Source organism: Dendrobates tinctorius, unplaced genomic scaffold, assembly GCF_039654945.1.
Source record: "Dendrobates tinctorius isolate UK_male_01 unplaced genomic scaffold, ASM3965494v1 ptg000171l, whole genome shotgun sequence".
In the NCBI taxonomy this organism is placed as follows: Eukaryota; Metazoa; Chordata; class Amphibia; order Anura; family Dendrobatidae; genus Dendrobates; species Dendrobates tinctorius.
The window spans coordinates 6,135,440-6,154,001 of NW_027361838.1; the positions used below are offsets into that span (position 1 = coordinate 6,135,440).

The 18,562-nt window shown below is 42.8% G+C and overlaps 1 protein-coding gene across 4 annotated transcripts in view; it reads left to right on the forward strand.

Moving 5' to 3' along the window:
• The window catches only part of ABHD3 (abhydrolase domain containing 3, phospholipase), an 84,553-nt gene that overhangs the window by 50,353 nt on the left and 15,638 nt on the right, over window positions 1–18,562 (forward strand). For all 4 annotated transcript variants that reach the window (XM_073550854.1, XM_073550855.1, XM_073550852.1 and 1 more), the window contains 2 exons: window positions 3,479–3,524; window positions 15,364–15,476. In XM_073550854.1, the coding sequence (XP_073406955.1) occupies window positions 3,479–3,524; window positions 15,364–15,476 (159 nt within the window). The remainder of the gene's footprint in view (window positions 1–3,478; window positions 3,525–15,363; window positions 15,477–18,562) is intronic.

Consider the following 18,562-nt stretch of genomic DNA (forward strand, 5'->3'; position numbering starts at 1 on the left):
ATGCTCAGTCATCCCCATTACTTTCTATGTGGAGGACATGTTTCTAAAATCCCCTTGCCAGAGTGTTTTTCAAAATACATTATTTGATGAAATATTCTGCAGTTTCTTTAATTACCAGTAACAGAGTATATAAAATCTCACAAACACGTCTGGAACACTTGGATGCTTCTCTTAAGTGATCAGACAAATACATTTGAATAGAACCTGAGTTTATCTTCTGCTGTCTGAGCTCCGTCTATAAAGACTAAAACTATAAAGTGTAATTTAATTAAGGCCGGGGTCACACTTGCGAGTGCAGTGCGAGAAACTCGCTCATCAATACCCGACACTCGGGACCGGAGCATTCAGCTGCATAGAAATACATGCAGCTGCACACTCCGGTCCGAGTGCCGGCGGCAGTGCCGGGTATTGATGCGAGAGAGTCACCCAAGTTTCTCGCATCACACTCGCAAGTGTGACCCCAGCCTAAATGTTAAAATATATTCACTAAAATTAGTGAGTTATATTGTATATCAGATACAGTATTTAAAAGGAACCTCTCATGTCAAAAAATGCTATTAACCAGCAGCTATGGGGTTAGCCTGCAGGTTAATAGCGTTTTAAAGTTGTGCAGCTATCTTGCTGACAGCTTGGCTACTGGATGGAAATTAACTTTATTCCTCACGGCAGCCTTCGGTTTTTAGTCCTGTAGTTGCGGCTTCAGTCACCGCTTAGTACTTAGTGAGCAGCAGATGTAACCACGTCCCGGCACTGACCGGCTCCACAATGCATCAGTACCGAGCTGGCGTTAACAGTTGCCGCTCACTGTATACTGAGTAGTGACTGGAGCCATGCCTCTATGACTGAAAGCCGGAGGCCGCTGGGAGGAATAAAGTTAATTTCCTCCCAGTAGCTGGCCGCACAGCTTTAGAACACTATTAACCTGAAGATTAACCACACATCTGCAGATTAATAGCGTTTTTTTGACATGTCTGGTTCAATTTAAAGGGTAATAAAACATAGAAAATGCACAAAAAATATTTTATCTCTTCCTCCTTCATGTCATCTTTTCTTTTCACCCTCTTTTGTCTCAATTTGCAATCAATGCTGACAAGTAAACATATAATTTTATCTACTGGTCTCAGGCGATCCCTTTTGTCCTTTCTCCAGTTAGTCACTTTCCCATGACTGTCTGTAAGAGAACTTGCTGCAGCAGGAGCTTCCCCCACATGCCATGCCAAAAATATTATTAGCACTCTCTTGACTAAGTACAGTCAACTCAGCCATTATTTAGGAAAAATGGAACAGATCAGCAGTAGATTAACCACTGTGTTCTCTGCAGGATTTATTCAAGATGGTTTCAGTTACATGTAGCGAGTCCAGCAGACTGACAAGTGTGGGAACAAGATTATCTGCTATGTACTTTCATCATTCAGTTCATGATTTAGTATTCCTTTAGCTTCATTATTCGGTATTTCAGTGTCTGTTCTCCTCAGATGGATGAGTTTGTCTGATGGACTGTAAATGAATGCCCACCTCTAAGCATCATTTTTGTTTTTAGGTCCAATTTCAGATGAATGTGTTACCGAACTCTAAGATCCAGTAAGCTCCAAGAGTGATCATTAACTATAAATATTAATGTGCCGAATGTCAAAAAGTGATGAAATGTAGCAAGCCTTAGTAGTATAGTACAGACAAATGGAAAGAGTAATCGTGGGAATTGCATGCATGATGAAAAATAAGTAAGTTTACAATGTAAAAAAGAAAGCTTGTAGGATTGTATTGTGCCGTCGTGGCCAAAAGTTTTGAGAGTCACACAGATTTTAGTTTTCATAAATTTGCTGCTTCAGTGTTTTTAGATCTTTTAGTTAGATGTTTCTATGCTCACTGAAGTACAATTAGAAGCATCTACTTTGTTTTTAAATTTTTGACAAATACATAAATTTTATGTAAAGACTCCATATTTACTGTGTTGTCCCTTATTTTTCAAGACTTCTGCACTTTGCCCTGACAGCTGGATATCATCTTCTCGACCCAAATCCTCACTGACCACCCATTCTTGTCTAATCAGTGCTTGGAGTTTATCACACTTTCTGTGTTTTTGCTTGTCCACCCACTTTTTGAATATTGACCAAAAGTTCTCAATTATATTGGGATCTGGGGAGTTTTCTGGCTATGAAACTAAAAATGTCAATGTTTTGTTACCCAAGCCACATAATTATCAAGTTTTCCTTGTGACTTCGTGCTCCATCATGCAGGAAAAAGCTTTGTTCCTCACCAAATTTCTCCCTGATGGTTGAGAGAAATTGCTTTTTGAGGTTCTTAGATATCGATCTTTATTCATGGCAGTGTTCTTAGGCAAAAATGTGAGGGAGCCCATTGCCTTGGATGAAAAGAATCCCCACACATAAATGTTCTTAGGATGCTTTATTGTTGTTTCCCAAGCAATCATACTTCCAGATAGTTCATAGTATGAAGAGAGCTTCATCAGAGAAAATATCCTTACTGCAGTCCTCGGCAGTCCAATCCCAGTAATTCTTTTAGAATGGTATTCTGTCCTTAATGGTTTTTCTTGAAGAAAAGTGGCTTTTTTTCTGCATTTTTTTTTTTTTTTTTTTTTTTACACCAGCCTAGCCTCCAAGAGCCTTTGCCTCACTGTGACTGTAGATGCACTGACATCTGCCTGCTGCCATTCCTAAGTAAGCTTTGTGCTGGCGTTGAATGGATCCCATAACTGAATCTTCTTTAGAATGTAAGACTTTCTTCACTGCCCTGATGCCTTCTTTAGAGCAATTAAACCTCTCTCTTTGAAGTTCTTGACCATTTATTGGATCGTTAATTTTGTTGCAATCTTACAAGTAGCAATGTCCTTGCCTGTAAAGCCCTTTTCATGCAAAGCAATGATAACTGCATGTGTTTCCATGTAGGTAACCATAGTTGACAGAATAAGACAATGATTTCAAGCACCAGCCCCTTTTTAAAGCAACCAGTCTGCTCTTACAATGCAATCAGCATTACAGTGATATCACTGGTTTTATTCTTGTTAACACTTTCTCCTGAGATAACAGGAAGATCATTGAAATTATGTAAACTGATCATTTTGTGAAAGGGCTGAAAATCAGTGGAAATTGGATTTTTGGGATTATGTTAATTTTCATGGGAAGGAATCACAGCAATTTTTTTTGCAATTTATATGATCACTCTTCCTAACGATCTAGAGATAATGCAAAAATGCCACCATAATAATTGAAGCAGAAAAGTTTGTCAAAAACAAAACATGTCAGTCTCAAAACTTTTATCCACGTCTGTACATTTGGTAGGTTTTTGGACATATCCGTAAGAGGAGTAAATTGAGGTTTCAAAGACTGCAGGTGCCACTGTACTACACGTATAAGGGGCTGTAAGATCCATCAGGTACTATTTTATGATATTTATCATACAATTGTATTTTATCTACTACTTCTAGTGTATATTAACATAACATTCTGTTGTTTTTTAGGTGTGTTGTTTTTAATAATCGAGGTGTTGCTGGGGAAGATCTCTTGGTAAGTATTTTCTCGTCATGTCTTCTTTGTTTAGCTCTGTTTATATAACTTTACATTTAATATATTTGCTAGGTAATCTCCCAACCCATACATTGTACATATCTGTACATGGCTCTACTCCAGGGCTCGATCCGGTGGCCTCACCTCTGGCTGTGTGGTCTATTTCCTTCTCTGTTGGACCACAGCCTGTGTTGTCTCTGTCCAACTGCTGATACTGCTCTTGTCTTTCTTTTGCTTTTTTGTTTTGCTTGGGTGCAGGTGTTTTTACTTCCTCGTTTGGTTTCTCCTTTCTGTTGGGAGGAGCTTTTTATACTCTCCTGACACATGTAGTCTTTGCTGGCTGTATTTCAAGAGAGGTGGTGTTTGGAGATCCAGCTCCTCAGCTACAGATTATGTTACCTGGTTATTGTCTGTTGCTTTTCCTACAGTTTGTTTGTGTGTCTTCCTCCCCAGTACCCTTTCCTTTCTTTTACTTTTGGGGTCTGGGAGGTTTTCCACGTATTCTGTTTGCTGTGTGGTTCTTCTTATTTTCTTCTTTCCTGTGTGTCTGTGTGAACACGTTCATAGTCCTATGCCTTTTTCCCAGATTTTTGTGTATTTCACATATTGTTTATGGAGAGGGTGCAGTTAAGTACATTCAGGGTAAGTCGACGTTAAGTTTGGCTACCATTGCGTATACTTAGGGTGCCAACCTCCGTGGTCAGGCAAGGGCAAATCATGGTCAGATTAGAAACTTTCTTAGTCTGAACAGGGACCTGTTGGGTTCAGGTGTTTGTTTCTCCTGGTTTGTAGCTTACCCATGTGAGTGTGCTTATACAGTCATAGCAATCTATAGCATTCTATGCATCAGCTATATACAGTATGTCCTTTTAGGATAAGATGAGCCAGTATCTGTTGGCATAACTTTTCTTTTTCACTCTATAGAAATGCTTAACCTGCTGCACGTTCCTGACCAGAGACATACAGCATGGATCTAGAGTATTTATTTTGCAATTTATTTTTCCTATTGGCAAAATATATGCCACTGGATTATAATCTAGTGGCACATGTCACAGGAATATGACCAATGTATACATTCTAGGAAAGGCAAAAACTTATTGTGAACAGAGGCAATCAATTTGTAGCCCTTAAAAAAAATACAATGATTTGTTTTGCAGAAATCACAATTTTGATAATACTGCATGTACTAATTAGTGATTTACAATATTTTTTTTGTGGTTTTCATGCGGCACTTGTGGCTCTGCTTTGGGCCGCACCAACACGCAAAGTATTAACGTGATCTAAGACAATTTAGAAACTAATTATTACCTGGTACCAAGATAGGAGTTTTGTTCTTACAGGCCTGAATCAACTCCGGTTGACCTCTGACTCTTCCGTAGATTGAAAGATGGCCAAACCATTAGCTTTGTACAGTTTTGAATACGATAAACAGTATAGATCTGCAAAGCAAAAAGTTGCTTGTACAGATATTATAATTATATAATACTTTTTAGCTTTTTTTTTTCTTTAAACAGATAAAAAAAATGATATAACGTATCTTAAGTTATTGCAAACTACCACCAAATTCCAAAAGAGTTCAAAAAGCATTATGGCTTATTTATGGCCAATCTAGTCTCTGCCAGGGCATACAATGAATGTATTGTCAGAGTCACTATAACCCATGTCTCAGGGCCAAGAAAATAAAGTTAGATCATTTCATAAGGTCCTCTTGAGAGCTATCATTTCTGTACAACAAAAATAGTTAGACTTCTAGCTAGGTCAAAGGGGAGCACTGTTTGCTCTTCTTTTATTCCCACCGCTGCCAAGTGTTACAGTTTTTGTTAAACTCCCATCACACGGTCCCAGAGATATGGGCCCTTTTATTTGTTGTCCAGTTTTTGCTCGTTTTATTTCCACTGCTCCCCTGTGTATTTTGTTTTTTGCTTTTTTAAAATTGACTATATGGTTCCAAAGAAATCACCTTTTTGCTCATTTTTATGCTCGTTACAAGTGGGCGTTGCTCACAGGCAGGCCCAGATTGATAATCTGCCAAACCGGGCAATTTCCCGCTGGGCCGCTGTCATGTGGGCCGCTGGCTGGCAGCGCCCGCTCATCTGGCCACTTGCCAGTGGCCTGTTCTTCCTGCCGCCAGTCTGCGGGCACAGCTCTTATAGCTCCCAACCTTCCCAGGAATTTTCTTTCCAGCACTGCAGGGAGATAAGCTGCAAAGCCCCCCCCCCGCTCGCACTCCCAGAGACCCCTCGCAGCGTCGCTAGCTGTTCTCTGCACACAGGACCTGTGATGAGGTCACAGGAGGGGAGGAGTCAGGGGGTCACATGATCAGATGCCTCTGTCCCAGGCTCCTGATCATGTGATCCCTGACTCCTCCCCTCCTGTGACCTCGTCACAGGTCCTGTGTGCACGCCGCACAGCCCTTGGTGTATGCAGGTCTCTGCTGTGGTGGTCGTCATGGTGCTGGATGAGGGAAGTATGTATGGGGTCAGGAGGGGTTTGCAGGGTGGATGTAGCAGAGCTGTGTGTGTGTACGACGTGTACGGAGCGGAGCCGTGTGTATAAGGTGTACGGAGCGGAGCCATGTGTGTACGAGGTGTATGGAGCGGAGCGGAGCCGAGTGTGTTTACGAGGTGTACAAGGTGTACGGTGCAGAGCCGTGTGTGCACGAGGTCTACGGAGCGGAGCCGAGTGTGTTCGAGGTGTATGCTGCAGAGCTGTGTGTGTACGAAGTGTGCGGAGCCGAGTGTGTACGAGGTGTACGGTGCGGAGCCGAGTGTGTACGAGGTGTACGGTGCGGAGCCGTGTGTGTACGAGGTGTACAGAGCGGAGCCGTGTGTGTACGAGGTGTATGGAGCGGAGCAGAGTGTGTACGAGGTGTATGGTGCGGAGCCGTGTGTGTACGAGGTGGACAGAGCGGAGCCGTGTGTGTACGAGGTGGACGGAGTGGAGCCGTGTGTGTACGAGGTGTATGGAGCGGAGCCGTGTGTGTATGGAGAGGAGCCTGATGTGTACAAGGTGTATGGAGCGGAGCCGAGTCGGGTGTGTACGGAGCGGAGCCATGTGTGTACGTAGCGGAGCCGTGTGTGTACGAGGTGTACGGAGCGGAGCCGGAGGTGTATGTAATGGAGCCCTGTGTGTACAAAGTGTATGGATCTGAGCCTTGTGTTTACGGAGCGGAGCAAAGCCGGGTGTGTATGGAATGAAGTCGCGTGTGTACGGGGTGTACGGAGCGGAGCAGAGCCATGTGTGTACGGAGTGGAACTGCGTGTGTATGGTGTGGAGCGGCGTGTGTACAAGGTGTACGGAGCAGAACCGCATGTGTAAGAAGTTTACGGAGTGGAGCCATGTGTGCGCTAGGTGTATGGAGCAGAGCCGTGTGTGTACGAGGCATACAAAGCGGAACCGTGTGTGTATGAGGTGTGCGGAGCCATGCGTGTACGAGGTGTATGGTGGTGAGCATTCATACCTCCCAACCGTCCCGGATCCAGCGGGACCATCCCGATTTTGAGAGAGAGAGAGACTGTCCCAGCCGGGAGCTTACTTTTCCCTCAGACACAGGAGTAGACGGTGGAGCCCCAAGGAGCACTTTAAAACTTGCACGTTACGTTCTACTGGAAGTGATGTGCTGGAAGCTGACCAGAAATCAGGTAATTTCGGGAGGAGATTGTGACGGAACCATGGAGGCTCTTCAGGGAATGCTTCAGATCCATCACCGTATGCTCCTCCGACAGCGCGGACAGCGGGATCGCCTTGGAATCGGGGATGCTGGCCATGTGAGCGGATCATGATTTGTCCTGCACTGGGAGGCTCAGGTGGGCACTACAATGGGAGCCGGGCTGCTGTAGTATCTTTATAGAATACTAGCTGAAGAGCCCGGCGCTGCCCGGGCATAGTAACTAACTGTGGTTAGTTATAGCAAATTATAATTATCCTCCATCCCTTAGTCCCATGCCCATATACCCATCATACATATCCACGATCCCATAGGCCCGTGCCCATATACCCATCATACATATCTTCCATCCCATAGTCGATCCCATAGTCGAGTGCCCATATACCATCACACATCCTCCGTCCCATAGTCCCATGCCCATATACCCATCATACATATCCACGATCCCATCGGCCCGTGCCCATATACCCATCATACATATCCTCCATCCCATAGTGGATCCCATAGTCGAGTGCCCATATACCATCACACATCCTCCATCCCATAGTCCCATGCCCATATACCCATCATACATATTCGCCATCCCATAGTCGAGTGCCCATATACCCATCACACATCCTTCATCTCATAGTCCCATGCCCATATACCCATCATACGTATCCGCCATCCCATAGTCCCGTGCCCATATACCCGTCATACATATCCTCCATCCCATAGTCCAGTGCCCATATACCCATCACACATCCTCCATCCCATAGTCAACCATTATGACATCATAATGAGCGGCGAGGCTTGCAACCTATGATGACATCAGCGTCGCCATGGCAACCATTATGACATCATAATGAGGGGCGGGGCTTGATACACACACACTTTTTCCCCATTATGTAGATAGGGGCAAAATTGTTTGGTGAATTGGAGCGCGCGGGGTTAAAATTTCGCCTCACAACATAGCCTAGGACACTCTCGGGGTCCAGACGTGTGACTGTGCCAAATTTTGTGGCTGTAGCTGTGACGGTGCGGATGCCAATCCCGGACATACAGACATACATACATACACACACTTGAGCTTTATATATTAGATACACAGCTCCATTCTATATTCCTTACCACAGTATATATTGTGGAGCTGTGTACATTGTGTATACTCCTCCTGTCCATTATACATGGTGTAAATATAAGTATCTGCTCTAAGAGTGTGTATCTATGAAAATAAAAAGCGCTCCGATGAATTGTGCAAAGTGGCGGACTCTTTGTTAGCCCATGTGACAAAGTTTTGGATCTATAACAGATCATTTATCTGCTATGGAATTGAAATATTACCACATGGGCTAATAAAGAGTCCTCCACTTTTCTCTTATTTAATCGGTGTGCTGATTATTTTCTTTTTTTAAATCCCTTTGATTTAAGGGTGTGTGTCCTAAAAGCATTTCACCCACTGGTTAATATTTGGTGGTACTCAATTATGACACATATATCAAGGCTGATATCACCAAAGCAGGCAAGTGCAGTCGGGGACTTGGCATGCTATGGGGCTCGTAAGTAGTGGGGCTCCGGTGCCAGCGCCGACATAGTTGAAAACAATGATGAGTGAGGGAGCCATCTCCTGATGCTCCCTCTCTCATCATTCCCCGTCTGCGTCTGAGCTCTGTGACGTCTTAGTGCAGAGGGTGCAATGACATCACTACAGCGCATCCTCTGTGCCAAGCAGTGCAGAGGATCAGAATACACTGAGGAGACCAGAGCAGTGGGGACAGGGAGAGGTATTATATGGGGCCCATTATACTGTATGAAGTAATATATGGGGCCCATTATACTGTATGAAGTAATATATGGGGCCCATTATACTGTTTGAAGTAATATACAGTATGAGGGCCCATTATACTGTATGGAGCATTATATGGGGCCCATAAAATTGTATGCAGTAATGTATGGGGCTCATAATACTGTATGGAGCATTATGTGGGCCCATTGTACCATATGGAGGAGTATGTGGTGCCCACTGTACTGTATGGAGCAATATATGGGGCCATTATACTGTACGGAGCATTATGTGGTGCCCATAATACTGTATGGAGGACTATGTGATGCCCATAATACTGTATGTAGGACTATGTGATGCCCATAATACTGTATGTAGGACTATGTTGTGCCCATAATACTGTATGAAGAACTATGTTGTGCCCATAATACTGTATGGAGGACTACGTGGTGCCCATAATACTGTATGGAGGACTATATGGTGCCCATAATACTATATGGAGGACTATGAGGTGCCAATAATACTATATGGAGGACTATGTGGGGCTCATAATTCTGTATGGAGGACTATATGGTGCCTATAATACTGTATAGAGGACTATATGGTGCCCATAATACTGTAAAGAGGACTATGTGGTACCGATAACAATGTATGGGGGACTAAGTGGTGCACATAATACTGTATGGGGGACTATGTGGTGCCCATAATACTATATGGAGGACTATGTGGGGCCCATAATACTGTATGGAGGACTATATGGCGCCTATAATACTGTACAGAGGACTATATGGTGCCCATAATACTGTAAAGAGGACTATGTGGTACCGATAACAATGTATGGAGGACTATGTGGTGCACATAATACTGTATGGAGGACTATGTGGTGCCCATAATACTGTATGGAGGACTATGTGGTGCCCATAATACTGTAAGGAGGGTTATCCAAATTCGGAAGTTCTTCCCTATCTTTTGTATAGGGGATGACTTTCTGTTTGTTGTGGATCTGACCGCTGGGACCCCCATGATCCTGGGAAACGTATCTTTGAGGACCACCATGTAAACGGAGCTGTGGTCAATCATACGCACTGTGACGCCATTAACATGTGGCTCTTCAAATATCTCCTTTAATAGAGTGATGAGGGGACGACAAAGTATAGCAAAAATTCACTGATCGGGGTGAGGAGTGCTATAGTATGTGGGCTGGTGGGGTTTGTGTGGCAGGGCTGCTTTTTTGTCCCTGTCCAGCCTGCTCACAGGATTCTTAAGAGGTGTGTCTTTAGACTGATCTGCATAATTAGCCACACCTTCTTGATAAAGACCATAAAAATCAGTGCTAAATAGGCTGATATCTCCACCACTGTACAGTGGATCATAAAAGGAAAAAAAATACCTAGGGGAGCAGTAGGGATCAAATAAAGGCAATAACTGGCCACTTTTGTTCCGGTGACATATCCTCCTCAAAAAAATTATTGGTTTTTGTGTTGCCCTGAATTAATATATGATTTTTTCACCACGGTAAAGCTTGAGACAAAATATAATGGTGTAAACCATAATCCCGATACCCCCACTCTTATTGTATGCAGACCCCTCTTCTCTTTTTTGTTTTTCACTGTAGTCTATTCAGAGCAGCTTAGTATGCAGACAGTGCCAGGCATTTGCTTCAGTCTTTTCACTAAATGCAGACTGAAGGAAATGAGCAAGGATCTCTGGTTTGCTTGTAGGTTGAGGTTGTGGAAATACTCCTCTTTGGTTTGTAATTTTTCAGATATGTGTTCATTGGTTGAAAATACGATCTTGTAATTTTAATACTTTAATAAATTATTTTACAGTGGACAGAAAAAGTGCATCAACTCAGAAATGAGAACTGAATAATCTTTTCAAGTAGCCTCTAATAAAATTAAAGTAATGCACAGTCTACCACCCTATATCAATTACATCCTAGAGCTGCTACCATAGAAGAGGGCAGAGCCATTATTTTTTTTTTTCTCTACAAAAGTTTTACAAAACGTGCAGGTCATATGTGCTGATTTCAAAGCATGTTTTTCTGATGCATAAACTGAAAGGTAAATGATAAAATTATTTCTGTTGCCACCAGTTGGAGCATATGAGCTTACTGGTGTGACGTCAGTAGAGGCAGCTGGATCCCTGGCAGGAGCGGTCTGTGACCGCTCTGTCTTGGGGAAGAACGACACCATGCACAACAGGCAGGTAAGCTACAATTATCTGCCTGTTAATACTTGGGTATATTTTTTTTTAAGGAGCGTCAGGAGTTAACTCTTCTAAAGTGGTGATCTTATTACAATGTATAAATATATGCGGGGACAATACAAAGACCTTTCTAATGATCTTTTTACTCTTAAGGCCCTTTTACATTTAGCGATGCACCAGCGATCCAACCAGCGATCCGACCCGGTCAGGATCGCTGGTGCATCGCTAAATGATCGCTAGTGAGCTTTCATACAGAAAGATCTCACAGCAATGCAGCAGCGACGCAGCGCACGATACTTACCATTCACACACAGCGATCCTGCGTCCTCCCGCCCGGCTCCACGCGTCGCTGGACGTCACAGCAGGAAGCAGACGACGAGAAATGGAGCCGGACATTCTCGCGCGATCAGCGATGAGCAGCGGGGGAGCCGGTCGCTGGTAAGTATCACACATAGCGATATCACTAGCAATATCGCTATAACGTCACAAAACCAGTGACGTTTTAGCGATATTGCTAGCGATATCGCTTAGTGTAAAACCCCCTTTAGACCTGTGACGGTGACAGGGGGGCATCCTCTACGTCTGGAGGAAAGAAGGTTTAAGCATAATCACAGATGCGGATTCTTTACTGTAAGAGCAGTGAGACTATGGAACTCTCTGCCATATGATGTTGTAATTGATTCCCTACTAAAATTTAAGAAGGGACTGGATGCCTTTCTTGAAAAGTATAATATTGTAGGGTATATACACTAGTTTACATAATATTGCGTTGATCCAGGGAGCTAGTCTGATTGCCGTATGTGGAGTCGGGAAGGAATTTTTTTCCCCCAATGTGAAGCTTACTGTTTGCCGCATGGGTTTTTTGCCTTCCTCTGGATCAACATGTTAGGGCAAGTTAGGATAGGATATGAGTTGAACTAGATGGACTTAAAGTCTTCCTTCAACCTTAATAACTATATTACTATGTTACTATGTAAATGTAACTAATGCGCACACTCAGCCAGGCTCTGGTGGTTGAGCTCCTTTTAAACCAGCTGTACACTATGTAAGAAAAAATCTCTCATTGCAGCGGAATGACAGCAGCTAAAAAAAGCAATTGCAAACTTGCTTATGTTTATGCTGTGTAGCTAACTGAAGCAATTTAATTATATGATAATAATAATAATACCCATTTAAAAGCATCACTTTACAGAATTCTTTATATTTTCTGAAACATCACTAATCACTATGCTTACTATGTAGGAATCAGAGGTAAATGTATCTATGAGATGGATGCTCATACCTAGTTTACAGATCAGGAGATCTGAGTCATCTACTTCATAAATTATACTATCAAGTTTTCCCTGACAAAGCAACATAAACCTTCTGAAGGTTTGTTCTACTTATAAAAGAAATTGTCCGCATTGCTTTAGAAGGGGCCACAATGCGCATTTGTGACAAGCTGTATGAAAGCCTTCTTACAGCTCAAGTCCATTCACTGAATATCCGCACAGTGTGGGCAGATATGGTAATCAGCTTTAAATATCTTGGTATGTTAAGCGCCTGCTCTGTGTTTAAGGTTCTGTTACCCAAGGTGTTAATCCCCTATTAAATTTAGATGTTCTCTCTGAAGTTACTGGAGCTGTGAATTACAGTGATAAAATATATAGAGGTGAAATATATGTTGGATCACAAGGAAATATTTCATGACTTGTACAGATTCTGTTTGGAGAACGCTTCTTTTTTTCTAATGTACAAGGAGGTCTCTGGAGATCTGAATGCGGCAAGTCCGGTGTCCAGCATCCTCAGTGTAATAAATATTACAACACCTAGATATGACAGGAAAACTAGGCTATGTTTATATTTACTTGAAAACAACACAGTTCACATTGAGTAATAAAGTGTCGTTCTTATACCGCAACACCACATTTAGAAATTATTTTTGTTACCTTAAAGGAGGAGTTGTCTGGTCTAAAACCATACGTCTGCAGTCACTATATGGGACTGCGGACTTGTGAATCCTCACGGCGCGCGCACTGTGAGTATTTTCCTGTGTCAGCAGCGGGAACAGCGGTCATGCAGTATGCATACTCCTGGCCACATTCCAACTAGATGGGCGCAACCTTGTTAAATGAGTTGTCAGATTGTGGCTGGGAATATGCATTTTTGCATACTTGCTGACACAAGAAAATACTCACAGCATGCAGTACGCGCGACGTGAGGATTCACAAGTCTGCAGTCACATAGAGTAACTGCAGACTTGTAGTTTTAAACCAGAAGATCCCTTTAAAGAGAACCGGTCATGAGGATTTTATACCTCAAACTATTGGCATGTATGAAGAGGGTCTTTCATGATTTATACATTTATTGATTGTTGAAATCTGTTTCTGAGGAATCTAGGGTTGAAATCCTATCTGTCACATCTCCACCAGAACCTGCTACTCTGACTTCTGCTTATGTCCCCAGGCAGCACCTTAATCTCTCTGCAGGCGGCCCAAGTGATAGCGTTGTCACAACCACAAGCTCTGGAAGGCATACTCTGTCCAGCCACTAAGGTTAGAGTGGCTGGGACATGTAGTGCCATCCAGTCTGGCAGTATGGGTGTGTGTGCTTCCAGCTGAAGTTATCAGCTCCCTGGTCAAGCCAATTGGAAAGCACCACACCCTACTAAGGTTTCCAGGTTGTTGCTGGAAGCTGTCAGATATAATTTTGAGTTTCCCTGGCTAGGTGTGCTTCTTTTGCTCTTGTTTTGTTTAGTGTATTCCTGTTTCTAACTATTCTTATGGATCCTATTTTTGTCCTTGACTTGACCTCTCCGCTCTGACCCTGCTTGGTGACTATTCCTACACCCGGACAGCAGCCCTTCCATGGCAGCATTCCTTTGGGTCTCATTGTAAAACCAGATCCCTCTATAGGGGTTAAAGGGTATTTGGATTTCTCTGGAGTCTGCCAGATGGACTTGCTTGGGCCAAGTCTGTCTGAGGCAGCCGTTTGAGCTGCAGGAGCAATGTCCCACCACGAAGCACTTGCAGCTCATTTGCATATGACTTCAACACTGTATTTCTTGGAAATGACAAAACAGATTTCTAGAATGAAGGTATGAATATAATCCGCATGACAGAACGTGTACATACATGCCAGTACTGTGAGGTATGAAATCCTAATGACAGGTTCTCTCAAATGAAATTACAAAACATGGCTGCTTTCATCTTGATACAACCCCAATACTGGTGACGGTTACTGTAGCTAAACCCAATGCATGCATATAACTGCACATGTGATATTCTTCATTCTCTACTCCCACAGAAGTCCACGGAAGAAATAGTTAAAAAAATAGACAAGAGAATTAACACCAAGGATACTTATTACTTGAAAGAAAAAGTGAAAATATGATTGGAACATGTAACCAACACTGACCCTGGTTAAATTCTGAAGTTCTATGAAAGCTGAAGTTGTCGTTCCCCCTACATCTGACACGGCTGATTGTTCTTTCCATCACATAAATGATGTTGCATTTGGATCTCTTACTGGTCTCTGGTGCAGAATGTGAAGGATAGTTGGTTACTTACTGGGGTCCTTAACGAAACATTTGTATGGCCTAAACTTGTGTGAATGTATATAGAGTCGGTGTATTAATATACTCACTGATCGCCATCTTCCCCAGTTTCCAGCACTGCTTCGGTCCTCTTCCTTACCTTGTGACTACTCTTCCGACTGACCAGCTCACACTGAGGTTTATGTGTGAATGAGAAGTAGCTTTTACAATGTAATTATATGGACGCTTGTACTTCCATTATAAAAGCCACTTCCGGCTCATGCATAAAACCCAGTGTGAGCCAGAGTGTTGGACCTTCCGTCCCGTGACTCAGAAGAGGACTGGAGCAGTGCTGGAAACTGGAGATGGTGATCTGTGAGTATATTAATACACCGACTCTACACTCTATATACATTCACACAGGTTGAGCCCATAAAAATTTTACGGGAGTGATTGTTTTTGGTAGGGTCATCTATAGGTACATGACTTCTGGTGCTCTGTGTAGAACGACCTCATTTTTTTATTTTTGATCATGTAACATCTGTACATCTATTCTAAACGGCAATGGAAATGCTGTATATGTATTTTCTCTTATGGCTGAAAATGTCATTAATGTTGGCGATATGTCCGTTATGAGATCTTTATCACAGAGGGACTTATTGAAGTATCTTCTACCTGTTCTTCTTAGACACCAAGGACATATTGTGCTGCTAACACAGAAGATTTAGAGACAGTCATCCAGCATGTGCATGCGCGATACCCAGAAGCTCCACTTATGGCGGCTGGGGTTTCCATGGGCGGGTAAGATTCATTACAATCTCTTCTAAATCTGTTTGCTGTAAAATATGCAATCTCATATGTTTATACTATCAGCAGTTCTGCAGAGAAAAAATATTAATTATTGCTCTGTCACATTGGTATTCTTATTAGGGAAATAGTAAGAACGTTTCTAGCCATAGAGCATGTACTTTAATTAAAAGTCTCCTACTTTTTTGGGGTCTACAACACATTAAATAAATGTCAGCCCACATCTATGGACAATCAGTTGTCTATGCAGTCAGCTATGCTCCGATAGCATCAGCAATGGGACATGTTTCTTCATGTCCTGTAAAGCTGATTTTGGAGCACAAACCTCTTTAAATCCCCCCACCCCCACTGATTATTCTGGGCAGCATGGCACACATATTACAGTCTTTTCTGGGCAAAGCTTAGAGAAGGTCATTGTGTGCAGAGGGCGAAACATGGAATGGAAGAATTAATTACATAAATTATTGCAAAAGTTTAAAATATAAAATAATACTTCCAAAAATGAAAAAAAAAGATAATTGAATTAAAAAAGCAGTTTATGAATTTAGTTAATTAATAACACTTTATTATATCGCTATGAAGCTGCAAAAGCTATTCTAGAAATGTATAGAAATATAGAAAAGAGCTGCTACCATGTTTTTCCATACTTCAGTAAAGAAATTAAACCCGGCGTAAAGCTGGTCAAATCTATAGATGAGAGTCTACGCTCTGCCAGGTGGTACATTGTAATACCTTGCATGCATACTTGCTCAACATGTGCCGAGAATTTGATGTAAAAACCACAACCCTACGTGTCTACAATGAGCTTTTATTGCGTTTTTAACACTCCGTATATTTGCTGTGACAGAAACGCATCATCTTGCAGTACCAGATCTCATGGCCACTTTTCTTCTTTTTTTACGCTGTGTAAACATAAACACATAAAAAAAGCATGTAATCCGCACCTAAGGCCAGGGTCACACTTGCGAGTGCAATGCGAGAAACTCGCCTCAATACCTGGCACTGCCGCCTGCACTCGGGACCAGAGTGTGCTTCTGCATGTACATTATTGCTATGCAGCTGAACGCTCCCGTCCGAGTGCTGGCAGCAGTGCCGGGAATTTAAGCGAGAGACTTGCGCAAGTTTCTTGCATTGCACTCCCAAGTGTGACCCCGGCCTAAGAATGTCAATACCAAGATGTTTAAGAAAACAAAGCATCTTTATTTGAAGCTTGACGCACGAAACGGACAAAAAAAAATGCAGACAGAAGCAGGTCGTCTACGAATGATTTAGCACCGGGTTCCCAGCGAAACTTGCGGTGCGCTCTGGGAGAGAGGTGGCAGGGCTACCGGCCACTCTCCGGTCCACAGGGCGTGCGGCGTTACTCGCCGGGGGCTTGGGGACCCCCGGCTGTCCCTAGCTGGGATAGGCTCCTTGGCACTGCGGTATCATCACATTTAGGGGGGATTCTGATATAGAGGCGTTCAGACAAAAACCGTCGAAAAACACACATAAACGCAATGAAAAAACGCAAGTAAACTAAGTTGCAGAATTTCTGTAGCGTCAAAAACACAGAAAGCACTGATCGTGGGAACATAGAATAAGGGTATGTGCACACCGCTTCCTTTTTGGGTAGATTCCTTCTGAAAAACACATGAAAAAGCAATGTCAAAACAATCTGCTGTGCATATGTTCTTTATATTAAATAAAAGACGCCAGAGCCGCAACTATGACAAAAATGGCGACAAAGACACTTCAGTTAAAACACCGCCGTCATTTTACTGAAGCATCTTCTGCTTCAAACACTGTGTGTGCGCGCCGGCGTCTATTAAATACCATGTGCATATGCCCTAAGGGGGTCTGTCTAGCAGTTTGTGCATAAGTGGCATCATAATATGGTACCTGTACACAATGAGGTTTAACAATGCCGTTTGTAGCGAGTACCGTACACATGAAGCACTGGCTTTTCATTTGCTTCCCCTGCAGTTACCGCCTGGGCTCAAAAACTGCATATTAAAACCATATTCGGGCACCTTATCATGATGCCATCTCCTACTGTTCTTTAAGTACTTAGCTCGGTTTTTATTTTCAAGCCCATTCCCCTCATTTTGTCGGTTTATCTGTTCCTAGAATGGTACCGGATAAATGAAATTGTAAAATAGAGGTGTGAACACAGGCTTATCTGAAAATGATGCCATGTAATTGACAGATGTGGACAGGAGCTCAGTCTTTGTAGCAGAATGAGGAATTGCAATACAGAAGAAAGTGTCTCTATTTTTGCAGTATGCAGTAATTGGACTAAAATATATTTTTATTTCCTTCGATTTAAAAATGTGGTTTAGCAGCAATCATCATGTTGTTAGAGTTCTTCTCAGAGAGGTTTGGGCTAGAGCCAGTGTCTTTGTAACCGTACTCCCACCACAGCCCCCTCCTCAGTGGAGTTACCAACCCTTCTGTATCATTGACTGTACAGTAGACACCATAGGCTCATCTATCTAGTCATTTTTGTTCTTATCCTTTACCTCTTGGCTGATGGTGAATATTGATCTCAGACCAATGTGATTTTTTTTTTCCTGGGGATAAGAAATGGCAATTACCTCTACAATTATGGTAGATTGATCAAAATAGAAGGTTTCACTCATGAGGTATCTGTCCAACAGCGGCCACAATGTGGGTGGATGAAAAGAGATAGGAGAATCAACACAAAAATAATTACATGTCTACTACCGCTCCAGCACCGGCTCTCCACTGCTCTGTGCCGCACGGTCTTTGCCGACACAACTACAGCTGTGACATCCTGTCACCGGCACGTGAATTCTGTTGCCAATCACTTGGCTTAGCAGACTAGCGCCGTCTATTTCGACACAGGGATTAGCTGGAAAGTCACAAGCTATCAACGTAACTTCACCCTGCAGCCACATTAGGAAAGACCGGCAGGGAGCAGCTAAGAGGAAGCTCTGGAGAGACAGTGGGTAAAGATGATGATCTCCAGGTTTAGAGGGACGTGTTCTTTCTCAAGCCATGTAATTGCTGTTGAGTAGTGACAATGACTAATCTAATATTTCTCCATGGTTTTTATTTTTATTGTCTCTCGACCCTCC